This window comes from Meriones unguiculatus, chromosome 6 (genome assembly GCF_030254825.1).
Source record: "Meriones unguiculatus strain TT.TT164.6M chromosome 6, Bangor_MerUng_6.1, whole genome shotgun sequence".
Taxonomy (NCBI): Eukaryota; Metazoa; Chordata; class Mammalia; order Rodentia; family Muridae; genus Meriones; species Meriones unguiculatus.
The window spans coordinates 50,344,352-50,357,177 of record NC_083354.1 but is presented as its reverse complement, the minus strand read 5'-3'; the positions used below and the strand labels follow the sequence as shown (position 1 = coordinate 50,357,177).

The following is a 12,826-nucleotide window of genomic DNA, read 5'->3' as shown; positions in this document are numbered from 1 at the left end:
ATCCTAGTTTCCAGGGGGAGACCTGTCCTAGGTTGTCCCTTTTATCATGTTAGCTGTAGACAGATCTCAGCTATATGACTGCACCCTGAGAGAGGTGTTCAGGTCAGCACTGGTCAGCGTTCCAAATAGGCTCCAACATCTCTTTGGCCTTGGACCTCAAAGTAACATTCATGGCTCCCCAAACTCCAAGTGATGGCCTTCAACCACTGCTTTTCCCTATGAAATCCAAACACAGTGACTGGAGTCTCCAGCTGAGGGTGTTGCTGGGTACCCGATGCAACAAAGGTGTAATAGCCTCCTCTTGGCCCTCTTCCATGGGGAACACCAGTGGGGCATCAAAATTCTCAGGCAAGGTCTACCACACATTCTTGCTGAGAGAATTCATTCCTATTCTATGTGTTCTCTCTATACGTGCTTCACAACAGGGCAAGTCCAAGCAACTGATTGCAAAATGTTTATACGTTTTGCCTTGTACTCACAGGACGCGGTGTCAATATATGTAATTATCAGATGTTAATCTTGATCTGTACAGGTACCAATTTACTTACCTGTTGGAGTTAACAAACATACTGGGAGAGATATGTGAGAATATGTAAAGTCTCTTCAAGTTTTCACGCATTAATTTTGACAGGTGTTGCTAGGTAGTACTTTTAGCAATCACTGCAGTTAAGAGCTAAGTCTCTCTTGGTTGAATTGGGATTCTCCCGTAAGGAAGAACCATTCTCCCTCCACTGTTTGTTATGTGTTCAGTGATTCACTCACATGAATAGACTCTTAGGTACTGACTTCACTTTATGGTTAAAATCCAGCATTACTATTATTTGTTATTCAGCTGTTTCAGCTTTGGCTCATGAAAAGTCTTTCAGGTCGATTTTTGTGTCCACTGGCTCATTGTCACTTACCTCCCACTCTTTCCATTCTATTTTTGTCAGTGGGCTTTGTTTTGCTTTTGAGACGGGATGGCTTCAAAATCAAAGAGATCCACCTGCCTCTGCTTCTGAGTGCTGGCGTTAAATGCATGCATCAGCACACCCAGCCTTGTCGATAGGCTTCAAAATAACTTCAGGTCTATGAATTTCAAAGATAATGTAAACTCCAACCAGTAGTAACATCTTATGTAATCATGATACAGTTCTCAAAACTAAGGGGCACATGTGGGGCAATTATCATAACAAAATTCCAGACTTGATTTGGATTTTGCCAATTCTTCTACTTCCAAGACCCAACCCAATATACTATCCTACATTTAGGCCCTCATCCTATTTTAAGCACTTCATGGCATACCACAAAATACTCCTGTCTCATCTTGCATTTTCCCTGTCCAGTCCTGTAAGCAGCCACTTCTCTAAAGAGCCCCGCCCTGAGAATTTAAAAAATTCCATTGCTTAGGCAGCTCCCCAGATGAATCTAGAATCTCTGGCTGTGTAGCCTTGGCAGTTTTATTTGTCAAAGCTCCCCAAGTGACTCCAGTATTCATTTTGGACTGAGATGCTCATCTAGAGCACACTTCTGCAGGGTAAAGAATAGTTTGAAATGTGTTAAATCCTCAGATGTGTAGCATTGCCGTGTATTTTCGAGCAGGCCCTATGCTTGCAGTAAACAGAGGACAGTTTTGTTCACCTCTAATCAGCACCCAGCCCAGAGCCCTTCACAGAAAAGCTTAGAAACACTGAGTGAATGAAACTGAGCAAGTGAGCCATACACATCTTGACTCCCATAAGGAATTAGCTTAGGCCTGGTGGTTCTCCTAATCTCTTAGCCATGTGTTTTGTTTTGTTTTGTTTTGTTTTCCAAGGCAAGGTTTCTCTGAGGAGCCTTGCTGTTCTGGAACACTCTCTGTAGACCAGGCTGGCCTCGAACTCAGAGATCTGCCTGTCTCTGCCTCCCAAGTGTTGGAACTAAAGGTGTGCCCACCACCACTAACTGGCTCTTTCAGCCATCTTAGTCCTTTTAGTTGCATTAAGATTCATGTCTCCTAAATTCTTAGGTACAAGGGCAGCAGCAGGAAGACAGGGCTCCACTAAGCCACTTGGCAAACTTTCCAGGCAGGAATTGTATCTCTTCCTACCCGGACCCCTCTAGTCATCTCTGTTTGTTTGGCTCCCCTTCCACCACCTTTTCCTCCAAGTCCTTAAGGTAAATGCATAATTCCTTCACTTTGTCACTCCTCCCTCTTTCTAGCCCGCATCCATGTCTCCCCTTCTTGTGCACAGAAGGGAAAGCACACTGACTCTGGAGCTGCTAAGTCAGAGTCCTGCCGCAAGTTCCCATTTATCAGATACCTGGACAAAGACCTGCATCTTCTTTGTACACAAGGCTCTTGACTCCTAGTGTAAAACGGGATCATCACATCTGCCTTGCAGACTGAGGGAGATGAGTGAAGAACCTGCATTGCTAATCTAGAGCATACCATGTATTCGGAAATGTTAGCCTTGTCTAATGGCAGTCTTACAATTCCATCTGCCTGAGCGTGAAGCAGGAGGATGGCAAGGTCAAGGCCTGCCTGGGTTACAGAGCAAGCTCAAGTCTGCATAGAAAAAAAATAAAAAGGCTCTGAGAATGCAGTTCAATAGTGAACCAATTGCGTATGGTTGAAGGTTCAGTCTTAAGAGAGAAAAAGAGAGACGGAGGGAGGGAGGAAAACTAGAGGCAGGTAAGTGTGGCTGTTGTTGTTGGTAGTAAGAATCAGTTGCCTTAATCACCCACTATTATTTGGAAGGGGCAAAGCAAGACAAACTTACTCATCTGCCCAGGGATCTAGTAAGCAACAGAAATTCATTCTGTATTTGCTTATTTCACCTACAAAGTCCTAAGTAAATACTAAAAATTACATGAGAATAACCTTAGCTAAAGCAATTATTTTCTGACACCACCATTTGCATTACTAAAAGATAAGCATAATTAACATTTGGGGCAAGGGTGTTGAAGTCTTTAAAATTTTTTTGTATTGTCTACTTTTAACCCTTCAAAACTTCAAGGTGGTTGTTAGAAACATTTCACAGGTGGGAAAAATGAAGTTATGTGACCAGTGGCTATACTATTAAACCATGAACACACACACACACACACACACACACACACACACAAGGTGGGGGGGTTGGACAGACAATGACACATTTGCCATGGCAAGTTTGTGGAGGTCAGAAGACAACTTGAAGAAGTTGGTTCTCTTCTTCCACCAAACGTGTTCTAAGGATAAAACTCAGTTTGTCGGGCTTGGCAACAAAGCACTTTTACCTACTGTATCATTTCAACAGCCCCAATTAGAAAATTATAACAATAAAGGCCAAGGCAAGAGAGTAAGAATAGAATGTGTCAACCATGAAGACAGCAAGGAGCCCTGCAATCTATATTTGTTTCCTAAAAGCAGTGAGAAAAAGCCTCCACTAGTGAGAAATAGCCTCCACTAAATATCGGGTGAGACCTAAAAACACAAATGAGAAATAAGCAGAGTGTGGATATTGGTAGCTGAACCTTCAGAACCGTGAAGGTTTGGGGTCAGGAATACCATCCATTTCCCTGGGAGCTAAATACTGCCAAGGAACTTCTGTACTGATTTGTTGCTTAAGTACTCAAGGCTCCCAATGACACCACAAAGCAACCAGTACCTTGGAGTATTAAAACTAAAAATTTCTCTTAAATACAGTTTGACTTGAGGGAAACAGGAACAGGTTAGGAACACTGCAGTTCGGGAACAAGGTAATTACAAGGAGCCAGGAGTGGAAGAGAAAATTATGTAATCTTACTGGCAGAAAAAATGCCCCAAACCAAATCTTTTCAAAAATGATATGAAGTACCTTTTTCTGTAATAACCAAGAGCAAAATCTAATTTTTATAAATCTTATGCCCAATATGAAGCTTATAAATTGCCTTTTTGTGTCTGTCGGAATTTTTAATCATTTTAACTGCCACGTGGAAAATGATTGCAATAACTATATTTTAACCCTTCAAATATCAAATGAAATAAAGAGCAAAATGCATAGAACTCTCCATACTATATTAATGACATCTTTCTAGATTATTCTGTGGATATCAGGAGGAAATTTTCCAAACAGAATGCATGAAGATGGAGCTAAAAAGGAGATAAATGGAGATGTGGAAGATGGAAATAAAAAGGTTTTTAGAAACAGACATTTCAATTCAACTCCAAACCCAGGAAAGTATGTCACCTTAACCTATATTCAAGGCCCAAACTAACAGGTATACTTAAATTCATTCCTACCTGTGAGAAAACCTGAGATTAAGCTGTAGAAAAACCACATGACAGGACTTGTCCAGACTCCTTGCAGAACCATTGTGCTAGCCTGTTTGGTGTGAAGGTCTCTGACAAACTTAGTTTGCCCTGAAACATTGTTTCCTTTCGGAATGAAACTTTCTGTCCATCCTGGGCACCTTGCTTCAGGAAGCAGATGTTGGTGCTGAGGTCAGAGTTGCAATGAAGCTTGAGTTGTTCTGGAAAGAGAAGCTGGCCCAAACGCTCAGAATGGGCGGACTTTGCAGCACCCTCCTTTTTGCCCAAACCCAGATATTGCATCAAGGGGCGTGGCCTGCGAGAGTTCCAGAGAAATGATAACTGGAAACTTGAGACATCTGCCTGAGGGAGACATCTGGGCATATAGGCTCAGTTGTGGAAGGCCTTGGGTCTTCCCAAAAGTCAGTGTACTGCCAACATTATTTTCCCTACTCATCAAGTAGCTTCCTGTGCCAAGTACCTCTCTGCCCATTCATTCAAGCTGGGTGCTAATTAGCTCTGTTTGCTAATACTTCTGGAAAAGTAGAGAAGTGAAATGATTACTATCACTCCCGTATTCTGCAGCGCTGGGGGTTGAGCCCAGGTCTTTGTGACAACAGCCACTAAGCTGCATGCCAACCCATTGCCTCAGTTTTAAATACCATTTTACAAAAGGTAAAAGAATAATAGTTTCATATTTGCAAGTCTGCAAAAAGAAAATCTAGAACATAATGAGCTAACAAAATTGGCATCTAGAGATGGAACAGAAAATGGAAATTAAAAACATGAACAAGATTCTTTACCAAGAATTCTTTTAAAACTGATTATTGAACGCTGAGAATGTACTACTGAAAACTAGAACCAATTTTAAAACTTTGAAGGGAAATCCTGTACCAGAAATTGGCCTCTTAAACTTCAGTTCCTTGAGGACTTTAAGAACTCCAATGTGCAAATTATAATGGTAAAATGAACACTGGTTTGAGAATGAACATAGTTTCTTTGTGTGTGTGTGTGTGTTTTTGTTTTTTTGTTTTTTAATAAGAACATTTTTTTGGTTCCAGTTTAACTTACTTGCAAGAAAACTTTGGGACAGTCATTCATTGATTCATTCAACAAACATTCACTAGAAATTTACTATGTACAAAATCTGGGAATTCAACAGTTCTTATCCTGTAATGAAGAAGCATACAGAAATAACCATGGGTGCAATACTGAATCCGGTGAAAGAACCACTGGGTTACCGGAGTACTGAAGAGAAGCGCCCAGTCTACCCTATGGGATCCTAGAAGGCTTCCTGAGGAGACTGGCATGGAGTACTGTACTAAAACGGGGAAGCCACATCATGTTTACAAAAATCCTAAGTTTTGTACCAATAGCGAGCAAGGCTGGAGAGCACAATGAGACATGGTCTGGAAAGCTTTCGGTGTTTTCTGAGGGGCTTCCATTTTATCCTGAGAGCAGTGACTACTAAGGGTAGGGGGTGTAAGCTCCGATCTGATGGTGGAATTCTCTGCATTTGAGCTGTAAAAACGTTCAGAGATACAAAGGAAGGGGCAGACGAGAGGGAACTCTGGCAGGCATCTAGGTGAGAGATACTGTCAGCCTATGCTAGGTTTCCCATGTCTGTGGGAAGAAACAAAAACCTCCAGATTCAGGGCTGGGTAGAATAGCAGCTCCTGCAGACTGACGGATTGGGAGGGGCCGGGAAGGGGAGCCAAACACGACTTTCCAGTTCTGGTTTGGGTAACTGTGTGGACAGCAAGACCTCAATGGAAAGAACAGAAAGAAGCAGAGTAGGGTGGCGTCAGACAGGCAGGGGTAGGGGTCTGTACAAAGAGGCTGCATGCGCTCAGCCTCACGCCCTTTGATTTGAAGCACTTACGGGAGCACTAACAACTCCCATTAGGAAAATAGTCTCTCTCCAGTCAACGTCAAGGAAACGGAAACCTTCCCCCGCCTACGGGGTGGGCTTGTGCAAAGAACATGTCCATTAAGGAGGGTGCATATATCCATACCAGGAACTAGAAAAATAGGGGTTGGGGGAAGGAGGCAGCTCAGAGAAGTGGAGCCAGTACAAATTATAGTTCTGACAACAATGAAGCATGATGTCGAGGCAGAGTGCAAAAGAGAGTCCCCAGTGAGTTAATTGTTGAAAAATGTCCCTTGGATGTAATAACTGGAAAGTCTTTGTAATCCCAGCAAGAGGAGTTCCTGCGGAAACCTTGGATCAGAACCCAGATCATTGTGGACTGAAAACTAAATGGAAAAAGCAATGAACATTTGATGCAGAGGAGGAAAACAATTCCATCAGCCTTACGTTACTTTTTCATCTACAAAGTAAATACAGTAATGTAAAATAGTTGTGGGAATCAAGAATGGGGACAGGAAATCCAGCAGAAATATGGCGAAATCCAACTTCACTTAACTGCTTCCCAGTTAACACTAAAAGGGGTGTGACCCATGAAATTAACAAAGGTTTAGAGAATACGCAGGAAATGGGCCTCAAAATGAAATTCCAAGAATATACCCATCTTTGTTTGAATAGAAGGGGTTAGACTGAGCTCATGATTCAGCAATCCAGATAGAGCAACTTGAGCAAAGCATGAAATAGAAAGTTCGAGCACACTTAGTGAATAAGAAGATAAAAAAGAAAAGGTAGAAAAAAATGCAATCAAGAGGTTAGACTCTCACACAGCTGGCTTGCGGAGCAGTCTGCCACCAAGCAATGGGGTCATAAAATTCCTAGTTCTGCTTGGCATGAGTCTATTCCAAGACAGGCCAGCCAAACATTACCACGCTGACAGACATCTGCCTATCTTTCATAAGCAACTACAGGGAGTCAGTCCCAAACTAAACACACCTATGGGCAGTAAGAAGTAATACCATCAGCCTAACCTAGCCTTGAATTACTTTCTCTCAAGCTCCAGTCACCAACCAACAAGAAAGCCAGATATCTGCTCTGCCTGAACCATTACACTAGGTGAGGACTTCTTGACAGCAATGTCTTATTTGCTCAATTCTCCTGATATTGCTGTTCTTGCCTCTATTGTCAACTCTTTTCCTATTCTATCTCATCAGCCAGTTGTTATTGTCTATGCAACACACTCAAACCAAACTATCCTTTATCCTGTTGCATGTTGTTTTTTGTTGTTGACACAAGGGCTCAAAGAGCCAATATTGGCCTCAAATTCACTATGTAGCCAAATTTGTGGACGATCTTTAATTCCCTGATCCTCTTGACTCCACCCCTGAAGTGCTGGGATTAGTGTACATCAACATGCATGGTTTATATGGTGCTAGAAATCAAACCCAGAGGTTTGTGCATATGAGGCACCACTCTGATTCTAGTAACTGATCTAAATCCCCAGCTCTGTTGTATGCATTTCTGGGATTTTCCGAAGAATTGGAAGGTCATTCAGGTCTGCAGAACTGTTGAGTGGATAGATAAGTGGGTTATCTAAAAATCTTAAATCTTTGATATTTAATTTTGTTAGGGGAAACCAGGACTTTATGAAAAGGTAAGGAGAGGAAACGAGGTAGAAGGAAAAATTTGGTGGCGATTCTTTCCACCCCCAATCCAAGGCTCACTCTTCAGACTGTGAAAGAGTCTAGGCACAGGCCAAACGGTCAATTACTTTACTCTTTGTAAGATTCCCTTACTGCTTGCATTACAAGATCCCCATATATTTATGCCTGTGTTTAAGTATATCTGACATTTAATTCTCATTTCTTTTTTCCGAACAGTGGAATTCCCCTTTACACTGTTTCCAACGCGTCTCCTCTAGCTGTAACGTCTACACTTCCAAACTCCAGTTTTCAGAGCTCTTGCAGGCCTTTTAAACTTCCTCTGAGAGGCTAGCAAAATGGTTCGGTGGGTAACAGCATGAGCTGCTCTTCCAGAGGATCTGGGTTCAATTTCCAGCCTCGGAATGGTGGCCCACAGCCTTCCCCAATCCTCAGGGATCTGATGCCCTGCGCCTCCCTTGAAGGGCACTAACACACACGCAGGCCAAATACTCACACATTAACCAAATAGTAAGAGTTAAAAAGTCAAACACATACCCGCCCCCAAAAAACAGAACAGCTCTCTTTGAACACAGTCATTTCAATCTACTGATGGTCTTCAGGAAATTAATCTCTTGGAACTAACAGCTTAAAACCTTTAAATCTCTAACACTGTCATCTTCCTGGTTTCTAGGAAACATTACCCAGTAAGTTTTATTAAGATGGAGAATTGGGTTTTATTCTGAACAGCCCCTTGTAGTTAAAAGCTCCAAACTTAAATAAAACAAATACCATCTTAAAACTTTTAAAAACCAGAAACAATGCTTTGCAAGTAAGTATCTACATGACAGTCTAATACTTCTGGCTGGTGCTTTTCAGTCACTTAAGCGGAGCCCACATCTATGTCAATTTTACCAGAGACCCTCGTCTGCCCTGTTAACATCTGCCACCCTGTGCTGCAGCTTCACCCACTTGTCTTCTCTATGTAGAATACACATTTCAGAAAAGCTTTGTTTTTGTTTTTTCATTCCATTTCCGGGTGAGAGCAGCCTCAAGCCTGAGCAACAAAGAACCAACTTAAAAAATTGTTTTAGGGTAAGATGAGAGGAAGAGAGAGGAAGGCCCCATCTCCCTAAATCTTCACCACTTTCCAAAAGCACTACAGATGGGAAACAAGAATTTAATACATGCTTTGAGGGACATGCAAGAACAAGCTATAGCAACAGTTCAAAACTAAAATTTTCATCTTGAAACCAACCAATTATACCTCAATGAAATCAGAATTTATTCTTTGTCTATCTACAGTTTAGAAAGCATACATTTGACATCATTTGCTCTAGACAAGCTATGCTTACTCATGAGTTACTAGTTTCTTCTGTGTTCAAAATTATCCCAACTATTACTGTGTTTAGCCTGTATTTAGACAACACAAGTCTCTTTCTGGAATCCATCTTTTATATATATATATATATATATATATATATATATATATATATATATATATATAAAGACTTATTATGTATACAATGATCTGCCTGCATGTGTGCTCGTACACCAGAAGAGGGCACCAGATCTCATTACAGATGGCTGTGAGCCACCATGTGGGTGCGGGGAATTGAACTCAGGACCTCTGGAAGAGCAGCCAATGCTCTTAACCTCTCATCCATCTCTCCAGCCCCTGGAATCCATCTTTTTGTTTCGACAATTTTCCAGCGTCACATGCCTGCACATTCATTAAGATGTATCTGAGCCCAAAAGTTGGTTGAAAACATCTTTTGCCCAACATATCTTAGATACTGCTTCAAACTGTTACTTATATTTTGTTTTCCCATTTAGGTTGTCAACGAGGTACTAGAGAAGAGAAAACCGTGGTAGCAAATTTCTAACAATGAATGCAGCTTTCCTTGTGCTGTAAACTTATGTAACCTGAGTAGAAACATTTAAAATCAGGGTTGGTTGAGCACTTTCCTAACATGCATGAGGCACCTGTTCCACTGTTCAGCACTACAGAGATAAATGGACCAACCAACCTGTTCCTGCTAAGCTACTGGAGGCATCTGGTAAAATCAAGTGTTCTAGCGGGGGAGGGGACTCCTAATTTGGTTTAAAACCCTTCTGTGTATATAGCCAAAGATAATCAAACTCTTCCTCTACAACTTCAGCAAGCAGAGTTCATTTTCTATTTCAAGTCTACAAGTCTTGGCAAAACACACTTTCAGGTCTACTTTACTCCTGTAAGTAAACTAGAAATGCACATGTAACAGCAAGAAGTTAGGGCATGAGGTGTGGATGTGGGCTGCTTGTTTTGCTCTCTGCAGTATTTTAAATACAGCAGAACTGGCTGAACACCAACAGAAGGAGCATATATATCTACCTTGCTAAAGAATCAATTTGTTTTTTTCAATCCATTGGATGTGACTTAGAAAATGATACTGTCTTATGTTGAACAAAACTCAAGGAGTGAGCACAGTTGTGAAGACCTATAAAACAGATACAAAGGTTTCTTGTCTTGTAGTGAAGTATTAAAATGGAAAAGCAAATTACACTCTGATTTGGATGCCAGAACTGTTTCTGAAAAATGGCCATTTCATATTCAAAGCCAAAAACTCTCCATACAACAGGAAAAACATGGAGAAACAATAAATATGGCTACACTTTATGGGTTAAGAGTTGGGAAAGACTTTGTTACACTCAATCTCTTTCACCATCCACATCAGGTTCCAGCTGTTTACTTGGGAGTTCAACCCACATTGTCAGCGTATTTTTAAGGGAAACCATAAATTACAACACTATCTGAAATCTCCTGTTTTAAGTGTTGTCAAGTTGAATACTACACAAGTTGAACAATACTTCTGTATTTGGCTGCACCACAAACAAGGCACCATCAACAGGTAAAATTCTACAGTTTTTGACAAGGGGAGGGTCACATCAGGAGATGATGACTTTTCTTAATTCACATAAAGACATCTCATAGGCCATATTTTTGCAACCTCTAGATTATGTGGCAGTGCATTAGAACTGGATATAATTTGCATGCAATGTATTTATAAGCATGTCCTAATAACCTAAGTTCCTCACTGCTAGGTTACTCTGGCAATATGCTCAGTTTCCGTTTTTTGTTTGGTGGCCTCGGGATAGCACCCAGGGTTCACTCATGCTCTGCTACAGAACTACAGTCCCACATATACACAGGTATTACTGAAGCACCTCCATTTACTATGAACTCTAGCCAAAACAGGATACATGCACCCCACTTTGGCACTACTCTAATGCTGCCATCCCAAAGTGTCTTGAGAAGGTACTCAGAGACCCCTCACGATCCTCCTGCCACAGCCTCTTCAGCAGCCAAAATTATAGGGATATAATACTGGGCTGGGTATTTTGTATTTTGTTTAGTGAAGTCTTAGGTGTTTGTGTTAGCATAAAGTGATTGCATGCAATACACGTTATGAAAATATTCAACTCGTGCCCCTAAGATTTATGACCAAATATAGCTTTTCTTTTTGTCACTAAACTTGTACATACATTAAGTTGTCTAAGAACAAAACACCTCTTCCAAGATTTTACAGTTTTTATAGACATGGACCAGGCAGGATTAGAGGTATGATGTATATTAATTTAGAAACTAATCATATATATTTTATATTATATATATATATATATATATATATGAAAACTTCTAAACATTGATTTCCCCAGGACCCACCTCTAGGTCTAAAACTAGCACACAGAGAGTAGTGTGTCAAGACACACACAGAACTAGGTTGCGGGTGTTCCTAATACAAGTCTGTTACTATCTAGCTTTGTAACTATTTTCCAAGATTGTTTGAATTCCTAAGGAAATTGCTTCAAGTAAAATTCACGCTTATAATATAAACAGCCTTTGGTTGAAGAGATGGTTTAAGTTGAAATACAAAGTAAAACAGCATACAGTTAATTTCGTTCCAGAGTTAGAATGTACAGATACTACTGGAGCACCTCCATTTTCTACAAACTCTAGCTACAACAGGATACATGCATTTCACTTCAGCGCTACTCCAAAGCTGCTTTCCCAAAGTATCAGCTGTGGGATAGAAAGTTTCCAGAAACAGCTATGTCCATGATAAAAGTCTTATAAGCTCCTTTTTACAAAGGTCCAGTTTTGTGTCATGGCTGAGGCACACGAAGAGAAAGCAAAATAAGTGTCATCAAATGTTAAAAATGTTTACTACCTACTCATTCTGCAAACCACTTTTAAATTGTTTCTCTTAATAATCATAGTATTTTACAGCCCCAAAGGTATCATATATAGCCTTTACTTACATTAAACCAATCTATTACCATTTACCTTAACAAAAGAGCACTCAAAGACAAACATAAATGAAAAAGCTTTAAATGTTGACTGTACTTGTGGGAGAGGCCAGGGCTGCCACCCAGTGGCAACATCAGCCTCCAAGTGATTTTAAGATTTAAATTAAATTTAAACTACTACAATGAAAAAAATAAAATCTTACAATCTTTACCATCTATAATTTTGGAATGTTATGTGTTTAAAACAGCAAAGAACAGCAATGTTCTTGTGTTCATGTGGTATTAAAGGCCTTTGTTACTTTGCTTAAATTTAAATTTTCAGAATGAGGAGGGAAAGTGTGACCAACAGAAGAATCAATACTTTAGTCTTTCATTCATATACACAAAGTATTAGATAGCAGATACAAATTTTAAATAATACACTTTACCTAGCTATATCACATTTACTCTACAGTACATCAATTCAGAGACCCAGGAAAGGAAACTAAGAGATAAGGAGGGGATAGGAAAATCACTCAGTGTCAGGGCATCTGCTTATCATATCTGTGAAACCTTGAGTTCAATATGCAACAGTATAAAAAAATATATATATATATTTTTTTTTCCAGCAAATCAGATATTGGTTAGGGGGTAAGGAAGCGGAAAGTTGAAAACTTTTTCTAAAAGAATTACTGATGTCTAGAGAGGAAAAAAATTACACATCTCATTGTCTACTGTTTTCTACAAATTTGACCATGACTTACTTCACAGTGGCATAAATAGAGCATGATCTAGAAGTATCCATTCCATTTCAACAGCTAA

The 12,826-nt window shown here is 40.3% G+C and overlaps 1 protein-coding gene across 1 annotated transcript in view; it reads right to left on the bottom strand.

The window, feature by feature from the left end:
• The window catches only part of Il20rb (interleukin 20 receptor subunit beta), a 31,730-nt gene extending 21,288 nt beyond the window's left edge, over positions 1–10,442 (bottom strand). The window contains exon 1 of the mRNA XM_021647990.2: positions 4,223–10,442. Coding sequence (XP_021503665.1) covers positions 4,223–4,295 — 73 coding nt within the window. The 5' untranslated portion in view covers positions 4,296–10,442. The remainder of the gene's footprint in view (positions 1–4,222) is intronic.
• Between the last annotated feature and the right edge of the window lie 2,384 nt (positions 10,443–12,826).